This window comes from Rhipicephalus sanguineus, chromosome 3 (assembly GCF_013339695.2).
Source record: "Rhipicephalus sanguineus isolate Rsan-2018 chromosome 3, BIME_Rsan_1.4, whole genome shotgun sequence".
Taxonomy (NCBI): domain Eukaryota; kingdom Metazoa; phylum Arthropoda; class Arachnida; order Ixodida; family Ixodidae; genus Rhipicephalus; species Rhipicephalus sanguineus.
Window position 1 is genome coordinate 33,791,082 of NC_051178.1, and position 26,723 is coordinate 33,817,804.

At 48.9% G+C, this 26,723-nt stretch overlaps 1 protein-coding gene across 1 annotated transcript in view; it reads left to right on the forward strand.

The window, feature by feature from the left end:
• The window catches only part of LOC119385376 (facilitated trehalose transporter Tret1), a 46,306-nt gene extending 21,391 nt beyond the window's left edge, over positions 1-24,915 (forward strand). The window contains exons 3-5 of the mRNA XM_037652825.1: positions 457-660; positions 2,923-3,121; positions 24,599-24,915. Of these exons, the coding sequence (XP_037508753.1) occupies positions 457-660; positions 2,923-3,121; positions 24,599-24,915 (720 nt within the window). The remainder of the gene's footprint in view (positions 1-456; positions 661-2,922; positions 3,122-24,598) is intronic.
• Positions 24,916-26,723: the final 1,808 nt, after the last annotated feature.

Here is a 26,723-nt window from a genome sequence, read left to right on the forward strand (position 1 = left end):
CTTCCGTCATTCTCTCTCTGTGCAACGGTGTGCGAAACGCCATGAACAACGTCAACGTCGGCGCTAGTTGCAGTGGCAGCGCCATCGCCGCAGAGCAGAGGAATTTTCGGGAAGCCGAACGTAAACGTCAGCGTCGGCAAGCGGTAATTCAAACGCCTCGACAACCACCGTCTCATAAGTCACTTAATAGAAACGGAAACTCGATGCGCAGCCCCCGCGATGCTTTCGCATCCCACCATGGTTGCCCGTAGGGGGAGATGATGTGTAATTTTTTCGATCATTCACACAGAGTAATATGCTTCGCTTTGAGTAATCGTGCACAAGGACTTAATTATTCTGGTTTATCTAAAAGATGAGTTTCGAAACTTCGTTTTCGCGCTTTACCATCGCTAAAATGAAAACTATATATCGTGTTGTTTTTAAATGGCTGACCAAGCAAACTTGATCTCCACGCAGGTAGAAGATGAGTGCGCCGCCATCCAGCAAGTGTTCTCACGCGTCCCTACGCCTCCGTTTCACGTGCTGATGGCGTTTCACGTGCATTTCCTCCAGCAGTTCTCGGGCATCAACATGCTCATTTTCTACGCACGCGCGATCTTCGCCAATGCCGGTGTTACCGTCACTGCGGCCAACTCGTCCGTTATCATTGCCGCCCTCCAGGTAGCGCTCCTCTCCACCCATACAACTACAAAAATGCCGTCCAAAGGCAGAAAGAAATTCGATGCAGCAAAAGTGCAAGTGAACGGCTGCATTACATGCTCTGGAAGCCTTGTGCTGCGTCTTTTACTGCTGCGTTTCTAACCGTCAGCAGTGCTCGATATTGAGGCACGCATTCTGGGCTAACTCACTTTGAATGTAGAAGCTATAGTGAACTATAACCAACTTCCTAGTAGCGCGAACGGGAGGGTTCAGGCGTTTCTCTTGGCGAAGAAAAATCTAGGTAGCGTCAGTGCAACGTTTTCTAGTCGCACCGCCCCTTCTGCTGTAGGCGCTTGCGCGCGCTTGTGTGCATTTCTCCACGTTCCGCGCCGTTGTAGCGGTGCACGGCACCGCTACAACTGAGTGATTTTGATTATATCGACAAAAACAGAAAAGAAACACCCTCAAAAAGCAACAAAATAACAATGCCAGCGCACAAATGTGACATATCCACCCAAGCAACAATGTTTAGGTGATTGTGCTTAGGTTGTGTTTTAGTGGTTGTGCCTACATAGGTGATTGCATGGCGCGTGTGGGTGTGTCTGCGGTGATTCAATGATTAGGCGCCTAAACAAAACACTCACAGTTTCCCCGCCAGGGAGAAGAAATGAATGCGATAGCACCAAACTTGAACGTTAAACAAAGTAAGGCTAGCGGCAACTCCTTTATCACCACATCTGGCGTAACTCAAGAAAACGCCGGCGTTCGCTGCAGCGAGCAGGGTTGCCCCTGACTTTCGAGAAAATGTCGCCAAACGACGAGCAAAAAGTCGCCAAAAGTCGCCATTTTTTTACAAATTTCGCCAAAAAAGTCGCCATCCTAGATATGTGCGGCATACATAGGAATAAAACTTTCCACTCACGCATAGCTCGGTAGAATACAGTACCATCCAAGACCCTTCAATTATATTGACGTTTCTCAATGCCAGTTGTATCGCCCGCTTCATCATGGGAGTGCATGGTGCTGCTTCTCCGACTAGCCGCAAGATGTGCGTGGTGGCGCAAGGGTGAATGAATGAAGCGCTCATGATATCCTTCCATCCCTGTCGGCTCGTTTCAAAGGTAAAGGTGTGGTAAACTTTGGGCGAAAACCGTGAAAGCGCTGTTTGTAGACAGCTTTACGTACCCTTATATGAATTAAAATGATTAAAAGGTTCATTGACGGTAACACGACAGAATTCTTGCAGGAACCGATCATTAGTGAGACTTACACTTTTTAAGTGTGAACTGATATGATAAAGGACGCCACCGACCCTTTCTTATAGTCACTTACATCTACACGTGTTAATCCGATGCGTTAATAATGAACAGGTAGACAATGTAGAATGTTTATAGCAATTGTTTTCATTGCACACGCTCACCGAGAACAGTGGAAAATGCCTCGATAAATAAGCTAAATTGGGGGTACTGCAACAGTGAATAAGTCGCCAAGCTATTCAGAACAGTTGGAGCTTTGGCGGAACAAATGGTCGGAACACGCGGCCAACCCGTCGTCTAGCCCCTTGAGAAGCCAAACTTTAGAGAAGCTTAAACCACCTAAAGCTATATACTTATAGTCAAACACTGCCCCCTCGCGGTTTGCGAGGCAGTCCGCTGACTTACATTTTGCTAAAATGTCGCTGGGGGACATTGAGTGCCTGCCGCATTTAGATGAATTGAGGAGATACACACGAGTTACAGGACGGACATACCGAATGACGCGTAATGTGCACGTTCTACTCTAACCAAGAAAAATACCGGGAATGTTGCCGCTCATTCATTGGAAAGACACTGAACTTAGGATGCATTACTCAGTGGAGACCTAAGCCGAAAATCGCCAAAAATTCGCCATGTCGCCATTCATAATTTTAGGTCGCCCCGGGCCTCTCAAATTCGCCAATTTGGCGAAAAGTAGCCACCATTGGCAACCCTGGCAGCGAGTGAAGCTACCTCCGCGGTGTGTGTCGCTTCGACGCCAAATGAGCGCACCTAAGGTATGAGCCAAATGAAAGTGCGCAGTTTCTGCCGGAGCGACAACCGCGCGCTTCGTCTCCGCTTGAGCCGCCCTCGGACGCTTCCACTCGCACACACGACGCGTGGGGCGGTGTTATCGACGCGGACTTGATACAGAACCACACGGCGACAGCAGAAATGCGCCTGGAGTGTTTGTATAATTTCTGTCGCAACAATAAAAATCCAAGATAGACTTCAATGCGCGGTCAAATTCGACTTTTCACGCTTCCAGGTGGCGGCGACCTTGGCAGCGGTCTCTGTGATGGACCTAGTCGGTCGACGCCGCCTGCTCACCATCTCCTCGATGGTATGCGTCTTCTCCATGGTCAGCATCGGCGCACTACACCAGGTGGCCGGCGGTGGAGGGAATGCGTCCACTCTGATGAACAGCGAGCGCATGCCCGTCATTTTTCTCGGGCTCTATATAATCGGTAGGCATACCCTCACTCGCAGAAACGGTTCGCCACGTAAACTACTCATGCCTAATTAAAGGAGAAGTGACATAAAGTTTGAAGCCTTCACTCGATAGCTTGGTATGCTAGAGATTTTTGAGCAAAGTATGCTTTGCATCTGTTTCGCAGAAGTTACTTTATTTCGTGGGTGAACATCGTACGAAGGCACAACGGGGCGTTCAGCACCCTGAGACATCGACAGTATTATGACGCGTTCAGCGGGCCCCCAGGCCACGCCCCAGGCGCTGAGTGACGATGCGCTGGTAACAATAACGTCAACAATCTCGGTGTTGTCATCGTGGTGCCGACTCGCGGTGACGCCTGGCGACAGCTTCATTTCGATTGTCTGGGTTGGTTATCTCAAGTCCTGCGTCGTCGCCGCACCGCTTCGAACAATTTATCGTCTGCTCGTCAGCGTGTGATAATCGGGAGCGACGATCTTAACTGCATTACGTGCCAGCATGTTGCTAAACAGTTGTGCGCGTCTTACACCAGTGGTGTTTCAAGTGCCGCAAGAATTATTCTTTGTCGCGAACAGCTCCAAAAGTCGTTTATAAAAGCTTACAGGTAGGACTGTGCATGCAATCTCCCTACGCGTCTCCCCACGCGTCTCCGCGATTCACTGAACGTTAGCCTTACACGCCCAGAGACTGTGCTGTTCTTTGGAGCTTGATGGTGACGTGGGCGAAACGCGCCAGCACGGACGTCTGGCTGGGGGACGAGACGCGCAAAGCGTCGACAGCGCGTGTGTGTATGTGTGGGTGGGCGGTGAAAGAAGACGAGCCCTGCGTAATGGAAGAATCGGCAGACGCGAATGGTGTTCTGAGCGGTGTGGGCGTGCTTCAACTTTAATAAATCGTTCAATAAATAGTCTGTTGTTATTAGCCACCGGGCTGCTCAATTTAGTGGACAAGATAGGAGCGCCTCTCCTGTCCACAATGTTTCTTCCTGTTCTGTGCTGTTGCCAGCCAGCATGACCCAAGCGTGCGTCTTCAGGTGCCTCCTTGTCGCTGCTCGGACCGACGTCGATTTCAGAATCGCTTCTTTCCAGGGGATCGAAGCGAAAATGATCGCGACCTCGCGAATCACAGTGATTCGCAATTCCTCGGCGTTTTTTTTTATTACTTGTAGACACTGATGATGGCGACGACGACGACGATGGTGGTGACTATAATGTGGTGACGAAGACATGACTACACGTGAGCGCCTAGCAGAAGAATATCAGCTACAACTCGCGTCACCGTTTTGTGTGGCCACGTGATCAGGTGTGGCCCATTCGGGACGAAACCGCGGGCAGTGACCGTATGGCAGAGCTGTCAGCGCTGCAAATTGGTGGGCCTGGCACCTATTTTGAATCGCGCTCAATACTGGTCCTACTAATCCATATTACAGATATATATTCGTCACTCCTTTGCATTATCAGCAGCGAATCGTTACTGTTACTAGGGGTCGATAACTACACGTGGACGCAGAAAACGCGACATGCGTAAAGATCATGTCACTGCTTCTTTAAGCATCCCTATGGCACCGAATCGGTGCCATGCATGTACTAGCCAATCACGGATAATTTGTTTGCCTAAAGTTGTGTCAGTCTATTGTTTACGTTATGAATAGATAGAAAAATGACTTTTTTGAACACCGAGGAAGGAGAGCCGGGTTTTACCCCGACCCCCCTGCGGGCCGCTCCCACGTCGGAACAGGCGAGGAGTACCTGCCCGCGGCGTCATGGGCCCCTTGGATGGCCCGAAGCTGACGGTGACTATCCGTACATTTGATGGCGGAATAAAAGCGTTGTCTTGGGATGATGGGATGATTTGCGCCTTGAGTTCCTTGGGTATGTGGGGGCAGTCTCACATCATGTGCTCAAATGTACACACACACACAGTCCGGGCAGTCAGAAGATATATCCATATAAATCGAAACGTTAGCTGGGCAGGGGTAAACCCCTGTCTGTAGAAGCCTGAGCGTGATTTCTTGTCCTCTGGTAAGATGCGAATGTGGTGGAGGAAAGACCCTACGACCCAAACGATAATGTGAAGTGACTTCGTTAAATGTAGCTAGAACGTCCCGCGACCCTCGATCAGCCGCACCTCCATCCAGAGAGTCGGCCCCGGGCGGGGCGGAGCGATCCAACGAGCCAGGGCCGTGAGGCCCCGCGCGGAAGGCAAGTCCTCGCGCCCGAGCGTGGGCCAATTCGTTGGAGTTGGTGATGCCGCTGATCGTGGAGCTCATATGAGCCGGGAACCAAATGATCTCGAGTGGAGTGATGGTCCTACCTCTGGGAGTCCTAGCAACATGCGGGCAGACCATGCCAGAGGCAAAGGCTCTAACCGCCGAACGTGAATCAGAATAGATATGAAAACGGGAGGAATCCAAAAGCCCTAGTGTGATGGATACCTGTTCAGCTATTGCCGGGGAGGTTGCCTCGACAGAGCATGCCGACATTAAGGTACCTCGCTCACAGACCGCAACGGCCACATAACGATTCCAATCCGCAGTTGCAAAGTTCGTGAAGGTCGACGATCCCGACTTTGATTGCACATGCTCCAAAATTTTCTTGGCTCTAGCCCTCCTCCTTGCGACGGTAAATTGAGGGTGAATATTCCTAGGAATAGGATTAACTGCAAGTACCTGTCTAACGGCGGAGTCAAGAGAAGTCATCCGCCCTTCCTGCAGTATTGTAGAAATGCCGGCACTTGCCAAAATCTCCCGACCCGCCCGGGTGACCGAGAGGCAAGAGATCCGCGCCGTGCGTTGAGCGTCTATAATTTCATCCAACGCGTTGTGAATTCATAATGCTAAGAGCCCCTCCATGCTAGTTCGGATCGGAAGGCTGAGCGCCCTTTTAAAAGCTTTACGGATCAGCACATTGAGCTTCTTCCTTTCTGCAGCGAGCCAATGATGCATAGACGCAGCATAATCAACATGACTCATGAGGAAGGCATGAAAGAGGCGAATGAGATTGTCCGCCTTCATGCCTCTTTTCCTGCTAGAAACTCTAATAATTCGACTAAACGTAGCCGCAGTATGTTTCTCTAATCTGCGTAATGTTTCCGTGTTACGTTCATCCGCTGAAATGAGCATGCCTAATATCCTGATACAGCTAACCTTCGGGAATTCTATCCCCACTAGCAGTCCATAATGTCACATATCTACCTCCTCAGGGGGGACCCAGTCCGTGGGTCGCCGTCCTTTTCTCGTGGGCTTGTATATTAATAGTTCTGATTTACTACTTGAAAGCTTTAAGGGCATACGACTGGCGTTCCTTTCAACCATGTTGACCGCCTCCTGCAATCTGGTCAAGGCGCCCTATGGCACCACCTCGGACCCAGACCGCTATATCATCCGCGTAGAGCGCACTTTCCAGCCCCTCGAGTTGGTCCAGTTCGCAAACAAGGCGAGTCATACCAATATTGAAAAGAAGCGGGGAGACAACTGCCTTCAGAGGGGTTCCGCGTGATCCTCATCCGTAGTTTTCCGACTTCAGCTCCCCTAACTTAAGAGTAGCCGTTCGCTCACTGAGAAAAGCAGCGGCAAAATGATAAAATCGCGCACCCAGGTTCATGTTTATGGATTCCAGTATGTGGGCATGAGATATGTGGTCAAAAGCCTTAGCCAGGTCGAGACCAAGTATAGCCCTGGCATCTCGAGTGTTGTCGTCAATGATGCGAGATTTAAGGAGAAGCGTCACATCCTGCGTTGAGAGATGTGGACGGAAACTCACCAAGACCCTCATCCTCGATAAACGCAGAGAACCTATTATTCAAAACATGCTCATAGACCTTTCCGACACAAGACGTAAGTGATATGGGGCGGAGGCTGACAAGGCTGAGCTTTCTGCCCGGCTTAGGGATGAGGATCACCTCCGATGGATCACCTCCTGGCGGGGGGCTTGGAAAAGGGGGGGGGGGGTCCGACCCTCTAAGCGGCAAATATTTACCTGCAAGTATGTCGCAAACATCCTTTTCTGAGCTCTCTCTGAGAGCCGCGCTGACTATGTGGTCGACCACCCTGCACTGACTACCCTTGCTTATTTCGGGCCCCATCAGATGGTCCATTTCCCCCCCCCCCCACACGCGTTTATCCATCTACCATGTTGCATGTCTCCTCCCATCGAGCTCTCTCAAGCTGCACGTATATATATAGTCTCGAACTCCCTGTTAGTTTCAGCAATCCTTCGCCTTAACCGCTGATTGACCTTGTTCTGTTTCCAGCGCTCCCTAAGGACATTTCTGGCCTTAAAGAGGTGGGCAAGTTTGCTATCCATGGTCCCAATCTCTGGTTGCGTCTCTACGACCTTTGTGGCCTTCTTAACGTCGCTACATAAGTTTCGTTTCCAATCCGCAGAATTCTGCCAGCAGCCCCATCTTTACGAATTTCACGGAAGATATCCCGTCTACTATAGTGTGTTTCCTGTTGCCTGCGACAGTTGCACACAGCGTAGTTTCTAGTATATAAAGGTCGCTACCTAAGTCTTGATATAAATTAGTCCACTCGCAGTGATCCTCAAAATTTGTAAAAGTCAAATCAGGCGTGGTGTCCCTGCAAACTGACTTGCCCATTCGCGACGGATAACGGGAATCAGTCAGCATAACCATGCCCAAGTCATGCGTGCTCTTGTAAAGTGAGTCACCCTTCGTTGTAGTTTTTGGATAGCCCCACGCAGTGTGTCGCGCGTTAAAATCCCTAGACAAAAAAAGCGGAATCTTACCGCGGTTCGCGAGCCTCATAGCCTTTGAAATAAGGGCGTAAAACCGGTCCTGCGAACGTTTCGGGGAACTGTAAACATGTAAAATTAAGAACTCCTTGAGCAGTCGCCTCCCAGGGAGAAGCTTAACGCACTGATATTTTGATTTAAATCACTTGTCGAGATCGTGATGTGCGAGAGCCGAGATTTGCTTGGAAACGCACACCGCTATCCCTCTGCCGTCATCCGGTCTGCGGCAGAAAGAAATTACCCAGAGAGGGTAATTCCCTCTAGGAGAGTCAGCAACAGGACATGTAGCTTGTCTTCTCTAGCTCTAATAAACTGGCACAATGCCGACTTCTTTCTTTGAAACCCCACACGCGGAGCGCTACTTATTTCGCCCCGCAATATTTGAGTTTTCATCCGCCCCAGCCTTTCAATGTGGCGTCCGGCCTTTCTCCTGTGGTGTAACTACTTGGACCTCATCAGTTCTAGTCTCCAACGCTTACCGTGATCAGCGCTCTGCTTCTTGAGCTCCCCTACATCGACTGGAAGCTGTCCGTGATCTCCAATAGCGACTTCTCAATAGTCTCCCGAAACGATTCAAAAGCGTCCTTGTCCGAAACGGCTACATCACCTACCGCTTTGCGTTTACGACCTACAGGTCCAGCCGAAGTCTCCATAGCAACAGGAGTCGACTTACTAGTAGCCTCCAAAGCTTTCCTGAGCGTTCCGATCTCCTCTTTGAGTGTCATTACCATCTCTTTTAGAAGAAAATTTTCCTCTCTCATCTGTTCCGCACTGCCATGTAGGACTACCCCCACTTAGCTGCTGTGCTTTCACACCACCAGCCTTCTGCGCCCATGTTGATTGCGGTGGGAGATGGCCAGGCCTTGAGCCGGATTGTGACCTATAGGGCCAGCCGACTCCGAGCGATGGGTAGTGCCGTTGGTCTCCCCGCTCCTCAAAGGGAGGAAAATCTTCCGGGAAACTGTCGTTCCCGTCTTCCATTCGTTCTCTTCGTCACTGTCTCACGATGAAAGGAGTCTGATAGCGCTGTTTACAAGTCCGATTCCCCGTTGGGTGATCCTTTCCGCATAGCTTCGCTTTACACCTGTGTGAGTCCGTGTGATTTTCCACCCCGCATCCACGACAGGTTTTCTTCTCCGGCGTCAGACATGCATCCTCTCGATCGCCTACGTTTGTGCATATGTAGCACACATCCACCTGCCGGCTATACAGGTAGCACTTGAGAAGAACACCTCCAAACTCGATGTGATTCGGTACTTCATAGCCTTAAGTACGAGGACCACGGAACCAGTGTCCTTTATGCGCTTGACTTGCATGGCTGTCGGATTCCCGGAATGCACTATCGAGTTCCTTCTCGGTGATTTCCCGGTCCAGGTTCCCAATGACACCTTTGCAGTAGCCGTCACCCGCGGAGTAGTAGGCGCTGACGTTGTACACTTTCTCTCCAGCCTTGATTTGCTTAATGCGCACGCAGTTCTTCGCGTGCTGCTCCAGCGGCGTATACTAACCACGACGATATTCTGTTTAACGGTGTGGCAGACGACGTCTTCTCCCGTAGTGCCTAAGTGATCTTCGCAGCAGGCCCGTAGCTGGGGGGGGGGTGTCCTAGGGGCCCGGGCACCCCCCCCCCAAAAAAAAATTTTGGTGAAGTAGGTGTTTTTACCAAAAATAATGAAATAGGTGTTTTTTCAACCAGTCAAGGTTTTCAGCAAGTGCCCCTCCCCCCGCGAAAAAAAATCCTGGCTACGGGCCTACTTCGCAGCGGCCATGTTTGCCTCTGCAACCTTGCAGTGTCCTGCTTTTCTTCGATCCAAACCATTCCGCGGTCGTATGACTATCCGTCGGTGATCTCCCGGCAAGTCGGGCATGCGAGAGGACGCAATAACCAGTTTTTTCAGCGTTGAACGGCTGCGGGGGGAAGGCGCGCCAGAACCACCACCAAAGCTTCTAGAACCTTCGTCGGGTTCGCGCCCGCTGGTTCTTTGCTGTGAAGATTTGCCGCGCACGAAATTCCAGTCCGCATCGCTGAGTTCCTCTTCTTCAATCATTTCGCCTTCCACTTCGACTTGCATCTTCTCGGTAAAGCGGCGATCAACTCGTCGCCAGGCCTAACTAACGGCGGCGAAGCAGCTAAGCCTAATGTTAGGGCTAGCCCTCTTCCGCGGCGTTCCGATCAGAAAAACGGTCGAAAAAATGGCAAATACGCACCCAAGTCCAGAAATCGGGTAACCACATGCGGGTACCTTATGCAAAAATTCAGAGCAGAAACTGGATTGAAAACACCATAAAAGATCGAAAAGAACAAAGGAGTCAGAGCCGATGCGGAGGCGTCCGCACTGGTCAGTGCCCCCAAACCCACTCATGTTATGAATGACAACTTCAAAATAAGCAAAATGATTTATCAGCTGGTTCATACAAGTAACTAACAGGTCATCGTAGAACGCAACCCAAAAACAGAGACAAGAATAAAGACCACGTGTACGTAGACAGCGCAGGGTACGCATTTTCGTTGTCTCCGCTTTTTGCGATGCTTTCTACGATGATGCAGTATACCAACTAGCCCAGCAAGCCACAGTGTCCTTAATTCCTTGGTGCGACAGTGGAACGAGAGATTTTTAAAAGACCACTAATTGCTTTAAGGAAGCATAACCTGACAAGAACGCAACCATACAACTTATTAAATGTACTTATATGTAGACATAGCATCTGTCCTTGTGCCTGCTTTTCTGTCTGTCGGGTTTCTTGTTTGGTTTTCTTGTTTTTCAACTCCCCGTATGAGTGGCTTTCTTTTATAGTATAACTGTCGCAAGAAAATGCACATAAGATCGGGCCAATCCTTGAAAACAGCGCTACTTCAGATAAGAAAGGCGTCGCCGTAATCCTCTACGCCAAGGGTTCTCAAACTATCTGACCTTGGGGAACCCCAACGGCTTTTCCAGAGTGCCGCGGAAGCCCTATAGCTTTTTCTTGGGCATAAAGACAACCAATATGAGAGGGGGAGGAGGAGTTGATATCGTATCACGACGCGCACAAGCACAGTGTTAACACTGCCCGCGTTGGCCTATTCTCTATTCTTTCATATCGAATGCCAACACCGTTGTAGCGAACTCCAGAGCATGAATGTAGAACGCTCACGAGCATGCATTACCAGCGCTTCGTTCGTTATGTCACCATGCGTTCGCAAATCGTCAAAGTTTCATGGCGCGCACTAGACGACGACCCTTTATTGTTGCTACCACGTGGGTCTCTCGCTACCCGCAGGTACTAAAGTCCCTGAATATAGAAAGTAGCGACACTCTCCTCCATATCCTCTCCAAAGTGCCCAACCCTCCTCTCCCAAGGGTCCAAAGCTTATCTATATCCTCTCCCAAATGGCCACCGTGCGGGCGCCGGCCTATAACCCAGCTCGCGCCACCTTCGTATCAAGAATGCTATGTCACGCTGATAACGCGCGCAACGTTGGTGACCGCGGAGTGCCGGAACCGCGGTAGTAACGCGAAGGAAGTATGCGAGGTAGACGGCGATTGTAGTTGTGTGGCAAAGAAACTCCCCAAATACTCGATTTTTTCTTAGAGTGTATGCGTTGGAAGGCGCCCGCGGGCACGCCCGCGTTGAAGTTTTTTTTTTACCGAGACAGCTTTAAAGGCCTCATTTCGCAGAAATTTCAGTCTCGGTGTCGGCGGCGTCAGCAGCAGCGTCTTTCTCTGGCATTTCACTGACTCCCTTCCATGACACTTGATGTGACAAGAGCGCCAGCGTTGTGATGTCGCGACGGTGCAGCGAAGGCCGTCATTGGTTTAAAAGGATGCATATAAATATATTAGCAAATGTTTGAATATCCGATTACAACTTTCTGATTCTCTTTTGCGGATTATGTGGTTTATTTTTTCAAACTATTGTCTTACTGATTTACCCAAGTGCCATTTCTCTTGCAATTGACATGGAAAACAGCTAGTAGGACCAGAAAACACTGACAGCACCGGCAGATCGAGAGAGCTGCAAAGTTTTAATACTTTGCTAGTTTGTTGTACTAGTAAAGAATATCCAGCGCTGACAAAAGAAATTAGCATTCAGGGTAAGGGCCATGAGCAATCAATTACTTAACAGCAATAAAATAATTCAGACTGCTCAGGTGCAGTTTTTATTTCAGGTGCCTCCTGAAGCTTCGTGCGAGAAACATACAGAGAAGCAAAAGATGACATAAACAAAGTGAAATGTAAAATGCTTGGTGAAACGCAGCTGCAAAAGAGACTTTCAGAACCCTAGCTTAAGGAAACACGCTGCCTTACAACCGTGCACATCAGCATCATTAGAGAGGATTCAAATAGTCTACCGCAGTCCGGATACCGCGGCACGCATACCAATACTCTCGCTTCCGCACTTGCTCTGTACTGCGTTAAGTGCGACCTGAGAAGCATCTGTACGGACTGAAATCTGCATTCGTACTCTCAAGAACATACGAACGACTTCTGGCAATATGCTATGGCAAGAAGGGAAAAATGTTTTGAAGGATCATCGCTTCAACTTCGGATAAGCTCACTTGGTTGGATCGCAGCGCGTCTTTGTTTGCACGGAAAAAATTCTCTGCGACTTTTGTGACTTCGATCACACCTGCGGCAGGGCTGGTGAGCGAAAGGTGCGACGTAGAAAAGTTCTTCATCTGAATTAGCCTGCAGCTAGCAGCACTAAAGGCTACAGAAGCCTTGCAGTGTTCGCAGTGAAGTCTCTTTGTTATTTTCGATACAATGTACCTTGCTAGGTAGACTAGAGACTGCTCGCCTTCCGTGCTCAAGTCTAGGATATCAGAAGGAGCAGTAACACTGCCCCTGCACCCTCTTCATTTCCGGCATTGAAGCCTACGAGCAAGAAGCCTTCGTCGTCTGAGCAACTATACTATGGGTACTCGGCTTTAGAAATTGCGCTAATGTCGCGCTCCTAAGGCTGACTTGAATTCATAGAGGCGTGGAATGGGGTTTTTTCGCACGCAAAGTTGAAAACAAGTTCTCAAGTCCATCTTGACTAAACCTACTCACTAAAACATATTGGAACTCGTATTTACTGAGTAGCATCTCTTGCACTTCGAGAGCAGAGAGCGTCGACAAAATTATGCCTGTTAGAACAGGCTTCCACACCGGTTTTGTCTGCACACCAACAGAAATTTTAGAAAACAACTCCACTGTCTCATTCAGAAATGATACACTGTCTTCATAGGCTCCTTCAACTGCGCTGCCAAATGCGAGCTTGGTAGTCCTTGATGTAAGTAAGCGAAACCAGCGAAAGATCGCTGCGACAAACCAAGGCGTCGAAAGCGCATTCTTCGATATGAGTCCCTTCTCTATCAAAAGGTGCAAACCAGCTGATGTGTCGTTGTGAAATAAACTGTAGGCCATGCTGACTTTCATTTTGTCATAGTGACTAGGATCTAAACATGCCGAATTTAGGTGAGGGGCTAGTTTCAGCTCAGATTTAGCGTCACGTTGGACAAGAATCTTTATAAATTCAAGATTTACAACATTTGTCGGTAAGTCATTTGTCTGGACTACATCATCCGGAAGATAAATCAGCTGACCTTTAGTCAAGTGATTTCTCAAACTCTTGAGCAAATGTGGCGCATCAGCAAAAAACCACAGTTTCCGTTCAGGCCCACAGGGGTGAACACAACTTGTGTGTGGCCTGCTGTGTCTTCCCACGTGAATACCGAAAAGTTTCCAGAGCGCCAGGTTCCCACCCCCCATGTCTGAAGTCGCTGCATGAATTTTCAACCCAAGTGACTCGCAGGCCGTTATGACGTGAATGATCTCTTCCTTCATAGCTAGAGCACTGAATGAATTGCCCGTTAAACGATACGCAATAGTTTGCTTCCACCTGGTAGACAGTCCACCCAACATGAACACTGAGCCGTGAGTAGCTAAGGTATCTTCCGGCAGAGAACCATCAGCTAGAGGCAGTGTAGGAGGGCCGAGAACACACCGGCATGAATGATCGTAAACAAGCCCTGGTGTAAGTTGCATTTCGTCGATCATTAATGTGGCGTGGCGTTCACAAGGCTTCATGAGGTTCACCTAGAGGGAGAAAACGTAAGCAATCCTCAGAATAGACACAAAATGCGCCATACGCACATCTATATATACATACATAAGTAGTGCTAACATCATTTTTGGGAAACGGAGGAAAGAGCACAACGCCGTAGACGCTAGGACAAGGGCACGAACGGAAACGCTGATATCCTCCTTGTGTCTACTCTATGTGGTCTTTGTGTTGATTCATCAAAATTACGGACGATTAACGAGCCTAGCAGCTAACGTTGGTAAAAGTTAATGCTAATCACCAAATCAGAAATATTTATGCATTATCCGTACTCTGAAATGAATGAAAGTAACGTAGCATGACAAAAAGTATCTTGAGGGTGCAGAAGCTCATATTGTAATTGACAGAATGATTAGCACTATTACCTATTCATAGCACCCAATTCATTTCTGCAATGTTTTTGTTCTTAGGTATACAAAAGTCTTCTTAAGCGTACCTCCTCCCTTAGAGGTTCGAGTATGTCTTGAAGAAGCCCAGGCCGAAACTTGAAGTTCTCTAGATGGCGTTGGAGTGTACGCTCAGCCGGTAACGAAAAACCACTATCTCGCAGTAAAGAGTACCCTTGAGACCCGCAGGACAGACGAAGCTTGAGTGCTTGCACCAGTGTGTTGGCCTCCCAGCGCATCCCCTGCGTTGAAAGCCGCTCTAGGGACCTCATTTGGTCGTCACTGAAGAGATGTTTAATTTTTGACTGCAGCTCTTCCTTTTCTTGTTCAGTTTTAAGGTATTGTAAGCACATTTATCGTACTTTATCGTTCTCACTTGTACATAACCATCATCATCGCCATTGGGTTGGTTGGTTGCTGTTTTGAGCCGAGGCAGACATCGCGGAATAAACGCTGCTGCTGGCCCTGCCTGGTGAAGTCTTCCTGCGTCTTTCAGAGTGGTGGAGGTGGGTCAAGATCCCGACGTCCTCCTACGTTCGTGTCCCACCTGGAGCTACGATCCGGTCGCCGCTTGCGCCCGGCCACCCCCACAGCTATGCAGACAACGGAACCAACACCTAGCCCTAACCCTACCGCGCCGATGCCTGCGGCTGCCCTCCCTTCGTCCACTGTCACCAGCCCTCAGCGCGAACCACCCGTATTCGCTGGTCTCCGCGGTGACGACGTCGAGGACTGGCTCGACCTTTACAACCGTGTGGGTTCAGCCAATCGGTGGACCGAAGCGGAGAAATTGAGCTATCTCCCATTCTACCTGACCGGCGTTGCCAAAACGTGGTATTTCAACCACGAAACTGACTTCGTCGATTGGTTGACCTTTGCCACCAAGCTGCGACAAATCTTCGGATGCTCGTCAGGTCGTTCCGAAACCGCCAAACAGAAGCTGGCTACGCGGGTTCAACTTGCACACGAGACATACACTTCATATATCGAGGATGTTTTGGCCCTCTGTCGCCGTGCGAACAGCGATATGACGGAAGCCGAGCGCGTTCGCCACATCCTTAAAGGAATTGGCACGATTGCGTTCAACGCCTTGGCTGTTAACAATCCAACTACGGTTGAAAACATCATTTCCACATGCCAACGCCTTGACCAATTGCAGTCCCTCCGCCTTCAACAAGACAGCGATCCTCGCCTCATGCCTCCCTCTGATTTGAAAGCTCTTATCCGCGCCATCATCCGTGAAGAACTTCGAGACCTGGAACAGCAGCGGTCCACTGCCGTCTCAACTCCACCCGCACCGTTCGACCTGCGGAATCTTGTGAAGCAGGAGTTGGCGGCCATGACAACACCGACAGCGCCGGTCGCTCCACCAGCACGCCCGCTGCCCACATACGCTGATGTGGCCTCCCTGACGACACCGACAGCATCAGTTGCTCAAACACTGATGCCCACATATGCCGATATAGCTGCAATTCCGCCTGCTGCGGTCACATCTGGGCCTGCTGACATTACTTGTGGCCATTTGGCTTCTGTGCGAGGTGCGGTACCTGCTCCACCCTCGTCTCCTCAGTGGCGTCCGTCCCGTCCTGTTTGTTTTTACTGCGGTATCCGAGGCCACATATCTCGTTACTGCCGTCGCCGCCAGCAGGATGAACGACGAGGCTATGCTGAGTTCGAGCGGGACCGGTTTCGAAGACCCGATCATTATGTTCCAGACTCCTACCCATTCACGCAGTACCGGTCTCCGTCTCCTCCAGCGTCCCCGCGTCAACATCAGGACTACCGCTCCTCCAGACGACGCTCTCCATCACCCTACCGCCGCTCGGCATCGCCGCTTCGCCCCCTCTCCCGCACTCTTGAACAACATTCGGAAAACTAAGGATTGCAGTTTTTGGAGGGAAAACTGCGTCCCGTCGATCATCAAAATGCCTCCCGTTTCCCCGGCTAACCTGTTGTCAGTGACTATTGAAGGTGTTCCTGTGCAAGCGCTTGTTGATACCGGTGCCGCTACTTCTGTTATACGTAGTGACTTGTGCTCGCGGCTCCGTAAAGTCAGAACACCTTATGTGGGACCTGTGTTGCGTGGCGCAAATAACGTACTCATCCAACCTGATGGACAGTGTACGGCTCGCGTTTTCATCGACGGCATACGTCACCACATCGAGATGATTGTGCTACGCACGTGCGTTCATGAACTTATCCTGGGTTGAGACTTCCTACATTCTGCCTCCGCTGTCATATCATGTAAAGAACACGTCGTTCACATCACGGATACATCGGATGCATCTATGTCAGCCCCGCCTTCATTGATCTTCAACTTGGCTGTCGCTGAAGACTGTGTTTTGCGCCCTGGTCATGAACACGTGGTAGCTGTTGCATCTAGCCAAGTAGCCGATGGTGACGCCCTAGTTGCCCCTGCTCCTCGCTGCACCTCTCGTGGAATTCTCGTCGCCTCCTGTCTCCTCCGGTTGTCCCATGGCCGCGCGCTTCTGCCCATTTGCAACACAACTGCAGAATCTATGATGTTGCCCAAGGGGATGACTGTAGCGACGATAGACGCATCTCCACTGACCTCCATTGCAGCACTTTGCCCGTCTTCATCGTCAGTACCCACGTCAGGTGCGAGTTCTTCCCCTTTCCGAGCAGTAATCGGCTCCGATCTAACCTCTGCACAATCCACAGCGTTATTGGCGCTTTTAGCTAAGCATAAGGCCTGCATCGATAGCTGTGCCACGACACTGAGTCAGACTCCCGTGGCCGTACACCGCATTGAAACGGATGGTTCTGGTGTTATACGCCGTCGGCCTTATCGTGTCTCACAATCGGAAAGAAAAGTCATTGAAGAACAAGTTGATGATATGCTATCACGCAAGATAATACGGCCATCTTCCAGTTCCTGGGCTTCTCCGGTCGTCTTAGTGAAGAAAAAAGATGGCTCCGTTCGTTTCTGCGTTGATTATCGAGCGCTAAATAAGATCACGCGCAAGGATGTATATCCTATGCCTCGAATAGATGACGCCTTGGACACACTACAAGGAGCGCAGTATTTTTCCAGTCTTGACCTATGATCGGGGTATTGGCAAATCCCTATGAATGAGGCTGACAAAGAAAAAACCGCCTTTGCTACGCCGGATGGGCTCTACGAATTTAACCTAATGCCATTTGGCCTGTGCAACGCTCCGGCAACATTTGAGCGCATGATAGATACTGTTCTTCGTGGCCTAAAATGGAAGACCTGCCTCTGTTATTTAGATGATATTGTTGTGTTTTCATCTACCTTTGCCCAACACCTTCAACGATTAGACGAAGTACTTCAGTTCCTTTCAAACGCTGGCCTTCAGATAAATGCCAAAAAGTGCATGTTTGCCAGCAAAAGTATAAAAGTCCTCGGTCACGTCGTTTCCAAAGACGGAGTCCGGCCAGATCCCGACAAGATAGCCGCTGTATTGCAGTTTCCTCGGCCTTCCACCCAAAAGACGTTGCGCAGTTTTCTTGGCCTGGCGTCATACTTTCGCCGCTTTATACGTAACTTCGCGACTATAGCGGCTCCCCTAAATAAGCTATTAGTCGCTGGTGCTCCTTTCGCTTGGTCCGACGACTGCGAGTTCGCATTTCAAGTCCTTAAAGAACGCCTAACTTCCGGACCAGTGCTTCGCCACTTTGACGAGAGCGCGCCTACTATCCTCCACACTGACGCAAGCGCGCAAGGTATTGGAGCAGTACTTTTGCAGCGTGATGCCGCCTCTAAAGAGCAGGTTGTGGCATACGCCAGCCGGACTCTGTCGACAGCGGAGAGGAACTACACGATCCCGGAGCAGGAATGCCTCGCTATTGTCTGGTCGATACAGAAATTCCGCCCGTACCTCTACGGTCGGCACTTCACTATCGTCACAGACCATCACGCACTGTGTTGGTTGTCCTCGATGAAGAATATGTCAGGACGTCTAGGGCGCTGGGTCCTGCGCTTGCAAGAGTATGACTTTACCATCACATATAAGTCTGGCAAATGTCATCATGATGCCGACGCGCTGTCCCGATGCCCACTTTCACTCTCACGTCCTCCGCATCGCCTCCTGAGAGCTCCGACATCCCGCCTGCCTCACGACACCTGTCGATCACCTCACTGGTCCCTTGCCGTTGACGTCTAACGGTCACCGTTGGATCGTCACTGCAGTCGATCATTTGACAAGATACGCCGAGACTGCGTCTCTTCGGTCCGGTACTGCTACAGAAGTCGCCGACTTTTTCTTGCAGTCCATCGTCTTGCGCCATGGAGCTCCTCGCGTTCTTCTCAGTGACCGGGGCAAAGCCTTCATTTCGCACGTCCTCGAGGAAGTCCTACGGGCCTGTAGAACGACGCATAAAACCACTTCTACGTACCACCCACAGACGAACGGTCTTACTGAGCGCTTTCACCGAACGCTCTCTGACATGATCTCCATGTACCTACGTCCGGATCACAAAAACTGGGACAATATTTTGCCATTTGTCACCTTCGCATATAATACCGCGACACAAATATCTACCGGCTACAGCCCTTTCTTCCTTGTGTATGGACGATCTGCATCATCAGTCTTCGACACGGCATTCTTCTTTGGTCCAGCTCCGTCCAGTACTCCTCTACCAGAAGAGTTCGCAGCTCGAGTCGCGCAATGCCGTGAAATTGCTCGGCGCAACACGGAAGCCACGCAAGAAGAACGAAAACGTCGCTGCGATAGCAAAAGACGCGACGTGACATTTCATTCCGGAGATAAGGTCTTACTATGGACCCCGACTCGAACGTCAGGGCTCTGCGAGAAATTTCTTCACCGGTACGTTGGCCCATACACCGTTCTACGACGAACTTCCCCAGTGAACTATCTCGTCACCCCGCTTCAGTCCGTCACTGACCACCGTCGTAGCAGCACAGAAATTGTTAACGTGTCACGCATGAAGCCTTTCATTACTCGTTCAGCTGATCTTTGAGTTGCGACCAGGCTGGCCGCTTCGAAGACGGGGAGAAATTAGTGTAAGCACATTTATCGTACTTTATCGTTCTCACTTGTACATAACCATCATCATCGCCATTGGGTTGGTTGGTTGCTGTTCTGAGCCGAGGCAGACATCGCGGAATAAACGCTGCTGCTGGCCCTGCCTGGTGAAGTCTTCCTGCGTCTTTCAGTATCTCCTCTTGGCAACAGCTAGCTTTCTCTTTGATTCGTCTTGAAGGCGCTCCAGCTCGGATATGCGATCGAACAGGGCGTGGGGTGCTGTTAAAAAAGCATATATATATATACAATATATATATATATATATATATATATATATATATATATATATATATATATATATATATATATATATATATATATATATATATATATATATATATATATATATTCACATTTAAATTAGAAACGCGCAGCAACACACCCGCATGTTCAAGGTCCGACGCCGAAGCCCCTGAAGTCGTCATGCTGCTTACAGCTGGTTGCGTGGCTGTTGGCGGACCTGCACGAAAGTATCAGAAAACTTCAACAAATATATATTAGGAAACGTAATATTCACCTCCAGGATAGGGTGGCCGCTCCCCTGATTCTTGAACCTTGGGCTCTTCTATGGTGGCGACTGCAAAAAGGAAGGCACGCACTGCTTAAATGACGAGCTCGTGATCCGCTGTATCTGTACCACTGCAAGCATTTTAAGTGGCAAGCTACCAATGGGTAGACCACCATGAACATTACGGCCATGCTTGCGCAGAAGTGCAAGGCCTCTTACGAGCAAGTTCAGAAGACACGAAAGAATGCGTTGAAGGCATAATGCTACCCGCATTGAAATGTGTGGTGGTCAAGATACCTGCCTGAAAAGTATGATATCAAGCAGTGCAAAGACATGCGGCGCTCCGACGCAATACTCACCGCCAGAGGTGCACTGCTCGGCACTAGTATCATTAATGCAGGTGTCTTCTTCGATTGGCACTGAAATGCAAAATCCAAGGGGTCCTGAAATCTTATGCACTGAGCATTGCGCATGCATGTGGTGTGCTGAAGTTCAACTTACCTTCAGTGATGCACTGTTCACCACTGTTATCATGACTTGAGGTGCCTTCTTCCATTGGCACTGAAATACAAAACCCAGACTCCTGAAAGCCTGCAGTACTTGTTTAGGTATGTGCGGAAACGCTATGGCTCAGAAGAGCATTAGAGGGTGACTTCGCAGGCATTACAGCTGTGACACAGAGCGCGGCTAAGTGTACTGCAAGAAAAAAAATAATAATGCATGGGCAACGTGAAAAAAACCTCACCCTTCAAAATCGTAGCGGTTAATTATTACACAGCTGGATATTTACTCATGATCTATACCGAGAGCAAATAGTTTAAATAGTGCTTTGTGTTCATTCTACAAAAAATTCAAGACATGTTACTCACCACTTATGTTTGGGAGTGGCATCTTTTTCACAAGAGGCTTCCTATGATTAGGTGCTCTTCGGTGAGGAAAAATGGTCGGAACCGCATTAGGCTTCAACTTCTTCCCGTAACGTTTCAGTATCAGCGGCTCCAACTGATCCGTAGCAAAATGCAGCTGCGATAATAAACAATATCATTAGGCGCACGTGTGGCCAGCGATACAATTTAAGCGAAAAAAGTGACCAGGTGATCGCCTATGTTTCCCGCAATATCTATCAATAGCTGTTAGGACATTTATATTCCACGATTTTTCGAGGCAGAGGGAGATCGTTTTCATATCTGTTTTTCTAAAAAGTTACACTGTGGGGGTGCATCACCCCTGTAGGGTCGCTTGCGCCGCATGGCGCGTCTCGCGCAGGTTCGCCGCCGACGAGAGGATGGCGCTGTGTTCGCGCGACGGAGGTGACGTAGGCTTGGCGTTGGTGGCGCCGCCCGTCGGTGAGGTTAGATGGGCGCACGGGGATCCGGGACGACACTATGGAGAGACCCAACACCTTTGTCGGTAAATCATCCGTCCCTACTATTCTGATTTATTCTCTAGTTTAACTAGGTCATTCTCTGTCACAATCACAGTTTTGTCGACACATTTACTTACTTTCCTAATTGTGCCTAATCCTTTTTAGCCATTCTCAATTACGCCTGGGCATTCTCAGTAATTTTCTCTTTGGAGGAAGCAATCTTATTCATTCTTGCTGGCTAAGTCATTGATAATTATTCCGAACTTTACTTATTCATTCCTAATCAGAGTCACTTCTCTCGCTCATCTTCAGTTGCAGTAATTATTACATGGTCAATTTACTTACACTTATTTTTAATATTAAATATTCTACTACTAGAATTACACTAGAACACCTACTAATATTATATATTATTATCCTCTATTGTGCAACTTATATATTGCCACGCCTCCACGCTTGACACAAACTATCGGGGGTTTGCGCCTTCATGACTCTTCTTCTTCTTGTTACATAAAAAATCACCTTTGTTATTCTCCTCCATGCCAAAAGCCTGTTAGTTAACGAGAAAACAAGCGTCAGAGTTGCAAACGTTCTCTCAAGAAATCCACACTAAGATTACGAAGCTGAACAGCAATCTTTACTACAATGCACAGGGCGACGCCATCAAATGGCAAGCGAAATAAGCGAGATTTTCCGCGCTTTCATGAAGTTGCAAAAAGCTTCAAGTATACACAGTAGTTGAAGTAGAAATAAATACACAGTACCTCACAGAGGTATTCTCGGTCGGGACGAGGTCCTTTCGGTCGATGTTGAGAAACCACTTTTTTCTGCGTGCGACATTCATTTTTCCTCGCGGGATGTTGAACAACGTGAAGCCATTTTCCCGCAGGCTGGAGCACTGATACGCGCAGCATCCTGGCATGACGAACGCCCCATGAATAAATAGCACACCTTCGAGTGTCAGAGCCCACGGGTGCCGAAATTCTACTGATACACGACACGTCGCAATATCGTTCTGGGAAAAACTGAGTATTTGGGGAGTATTTCTGCCACACATCTATATCCCGCGTGCTCCTCCTTTCGCTATCGCTGTTCGCCCGGTATAATTCCAAGTCACGCACAGCACGTTCGTTATCAGTGTGACATGGCATTCTTGATAGGACAGTGGCGAGGGCCGGGTTCGGCGAAAAATCAAAACATAAGAAAAAAAAAGAAAGGCTCGCGCGCGATTCCTGGGCGACGGCCCGTGAAGCGGGGAGGTGGAAGGCGGGAGAGGAGGGTGGTCAGCGTGGCGGCTCGGTTAAAAGAAAGACGGTACTTTCCCAAAAATATCCAGGGACTTTAGCAGGTACCCGATGCGCGGATGCGTCGTGCGATGGCTTCGCTAAGTGCAAAATGCAATACAAGTTTGCTTGCCCAAATAAATAAATTAGTTACTAATGGGGGTAAAATGGGAGCGGGTTGCACTCGTTCTGGCCGCTCGCGGCACCCTAAGATGTCCTTCACGGAACCTAGTTTGAGAACCCATGCTCTACGTTCATTCTGGCACAACATAAAAAAGTGGCACACCGCCATAACATAAGGGCTGTATTTTCAGCGCCCAAGCAGCCAGGTTGGGCGCTTTTATAAAGTCAGGCCAGTGAATAGCAGTTGAAGGCGAGTTTTAAAAAGTAGCCTATAGGAGTAAGTTCGTAGAATGCAAAGCATATCCAATGTTTGTCACAGTTCGCTCTGCTGCAGGTAGCGTTAACCTGGCAATACGAGCTCATAATAAAACGAGCTATTAAAGAGCGCACAGTGAGTGAAGTTGCTGCCTCCACCGTTTATTTGCCGCTATTCGCGGATGCGTGGTTTTATTTATCACGTCATTCTCGCTCTAGACAGATGTAATTAACAGATCACCCGCACCGTAGAAGCTGAGCATTCAGACTAGGGTGACCATCTTCCTACTAAATGTGGGATTCTCGTACACAGGGAGACGGGGGGGGGGGGGGGTTGTGTTGTGTCGACACAACACGATGAGAACTTATCTACAATAATTTATTGCTTAAATTTCGGTGCAATACTTTGTCACCTCTAGAGTAACTGACACAACTTAACGTTCAAATACATATCTGTGTAAAAAAAAACTATTTTATACATCACCTTAATATGCTCCAACATGAAACAAAGTTACTAATATATCAAAATAAAAAAAACAGTCACTCAAAGAACTGCTGTGACATAGTTTGCACTCTACCCCGCTTGTTTTAATTTCTTGAAGTCACATTTCTTGTCTAACTTTCTTGAAGTCGTATTTCTACGGCTGGCGTCGGAAGCATTCGTCGCCGTCGTGAACAGCGCGGCTAGCTGACTTTTACGGAAGCTTGGAGCGCTTACAGCTAACACATCCTCAAACAGGGTGGTCAGAACTCAAGGCACTGTCGAATTGTGATAATGAAGTGTGGAATGCGGGACTTTTTAATATTTTCGTATATCTTGCAAGGCGCAAGACAGCAGCCGCGAGTCGCGGGACGGGTGGTCATGCTAATTCACACAGACTTGGTGAATTGGGGTACCATGATTGGACATAAGTAAGCCGTCGGCAGCGTCACTTGCCGAACATTTGTGTTTACTTCGCAAGTGCAAATAATACGTTGAAGCGCGAATGTCGTTGGATAAATACTAGCTGGTTTTGCTATCTTTTCCTCGCTCGTGTTCGTCTTGCTGCTTCCACTACGTGCGTGTGAAGCATGATCGGTCTGGTTTTGAAAATAACACTGTAGTTTATACTATCGCTGCGTGTGTGTATGCGCCTTCCGTATGACTCGTTCGCGCAGCACTCACATCCACATTGTCATTCAGGTTTTCTATCTGAAAACCGTACCATGGGTATGCGGTCATTCAACGATCTTTAGGGAACATCGTCCAAGCCTTGGAGATAAACTTTCGGTGTACATCAACAAAGGCTCCTGGCGGAGGAATATCTATAGGTGCTGTTATACCTACGAGGTTCTCTGGTCAGCCATCTGTGCGTGGTATAAGCGCCGAACACTTTTCCACTATATTATCTGGTTATCTGGCAAACGTTCACTTAGACTGGCCAAGAAATACGCTGATGATGATCGGTGCTCAGGTATTAAATTCTTCACTATTATCTGGTTATCTGGCAAACGTTCACTTAGACTGGCCAAGAAATACGCTGATGATGATCGGTGCTCATGTGTTAAATTCTTCACTATTCCGCGCTTTTGTCCTAGTGGAATGCCAGCAAAAAGTTGACATATATATTTAGTCGGTTTCCTCATAACAGTTTTCATCCCTCCATGCATCGTGTCGTTTGCGCAATGCCATGTTCGTGCGTCATGCGCGTGACGTTGCAGGCTACTCGATTGGCCTTGGTCCCGTGGTGTGGATTCTGAGTGCCGAGCTGGTGCCGTGCCGGAACCGCGGCTTCTACCTGGGCGCTGCCACTGCGTTCAACTGGATCTGCGCTCTTGTCGTCACCTGGCTGTTCGGCGTCTTGCGCGAAACGTACCACTACTCCGGCATGGGCTGGTTCTTCAGCTCTCTCACTTTCGTCGGCGCAATGCTTGTCAACTACTTCCTTCCGGAGACTCAAGGCCACAGCCTCGAGCAGATTCTACTGCGACAGTTTCGCGAACGCGAGGACACGTCTATTCAGTCAACGAGGCCCTAGCAAGAATAACAACATTCTCGATAGCTTCATTATGACGACTAAAACTGCGCTAAAAACACAAAGACAAAGACGAGGAAAACAGGACTCGCGCAGACTCACAACTGAACGTTTAATGTTTGAAGGATGACATATATACACAGTTAACACTTGATGAAATAAGATCATTGGACACAGATATGTCTACGTCACAAAGTGGCACCTAAATATTTCAGCTCACAATCAGCAAGAGATACGGAAGGTTCACTTATACACCCCCGTGTAATGTTAATCTTGAAAGCCTCGAACAACTCGCGTGTGCACCGGTCCTTGTGACGAAACAAAATCTTGGTTTTACTGACAAGCGGTTGGCACAACTCGTTGCTGCCTACTTTACACTCCCTACAGTGTTTGGACACGTGCGAATAGCCATCTGTAGAACAATTCCTAAGATGCTCTTTCAGCCGAATATTTATACACCTCCCCGTTTGTCCCACATACACCTGCCCACAAGAAAAAGGAAATTCATAAACTACTGCGCAGGCGCATGGGACAAACCTGGACCTATGTTCAATGCTGCAAACAAATGGGCTGTAATTAGGTGTTTTATCAATGGCATTCATTACCCTGGCACACAATCGCGACATTTTCTGAGGCGCCGAAAACACAACGTTCACACCGTAGCGTTGAGCTACATTCTTCAAGTTATGAGCTACCTTATACTGATACGGGATAACCGCAAAGCCCCCACCCTCGATGGCGCGATTTCGGGGTGACTGGGTGCCGTTCATTTTAAACTTCTTAATTAGTTTTTCGCAGGTTGCTGCAATCATAGATAATGGATAACCAGATTTAGTTAGCCTGCTCAACTGCATTTGCACACTTTCCGTCACTGCATGCGCGCAAGACTTCCGCACCGCAGCATCAATGCAAGATAGAGCAATTCCATTCTTAACTAACTTTGAATGCCTAGATGAGAAATATTTAGGTGCCACTTTGTGACGTAGACATATCTGTGTCCAATGATCTTATTTCATCAAGTGTTAACTGTGTATATATGTCATCCTTCAAACATTAAACGTTCAGTTGTGAGTCTGCGCGAGTCCTGTTTTCCTCGTCTTTGTCTTTGTGTTTTTAGCGCAGTTTTAGTCGTCATAATGAATCTTAACCAACTAGCCCGACTTGGTGCTCTAATTCACGATAGCGAACGATGTCATTTTTTCTATTTTCCTTTCAACCTCTTCGACTAGCTCCTTTCGTACGATGCACTTTATTCTGACGTAGGGACTTGCAATAAAAATGATTTGCAGTGTTGTATAACGTAACTGTGTCATATTAAAAACGCCCTGCGGCTAGAAATGGAGCTCTCAGAAACACGTGAAGTCTAAGCAAAATTTGCAGTGGCTTAGCTCGGCTATACCAGCATATACCTAGCGTTAGCAAAGGTTCAGCTGATTATTCTTAGCTTTCCAGGTTGTCTAGGATTATTAGCCTTCTTCTGTTCATTCTTCGTACGCTGAACTGCTAATTGCCAGGCAACTACTTCGGGATCCCATGAGATAAGCTTCTCGGCTCTTCCGCGCCGTTGAGCGGCATTTGCGCTCTCCTTCTTCATGGCGTTACCCACCTGCAAACGCCAGTCAGAGGCGCTTTCAATCGGCTCCTGTGCAGTGTCAGACGGCGACTGCACAGCGCAAGCGAATAGCTGCGCGCGCGCTGGCGCCAGTCTGTCTGCCATGGCTACGACGTCACTACTCTCGAATGCGCAGACCAGCAGCGGCGAGTCGCGCGCGGCGGTGGCGGAAAGCGCGTGAGATCGTGGTTGCGGAGAG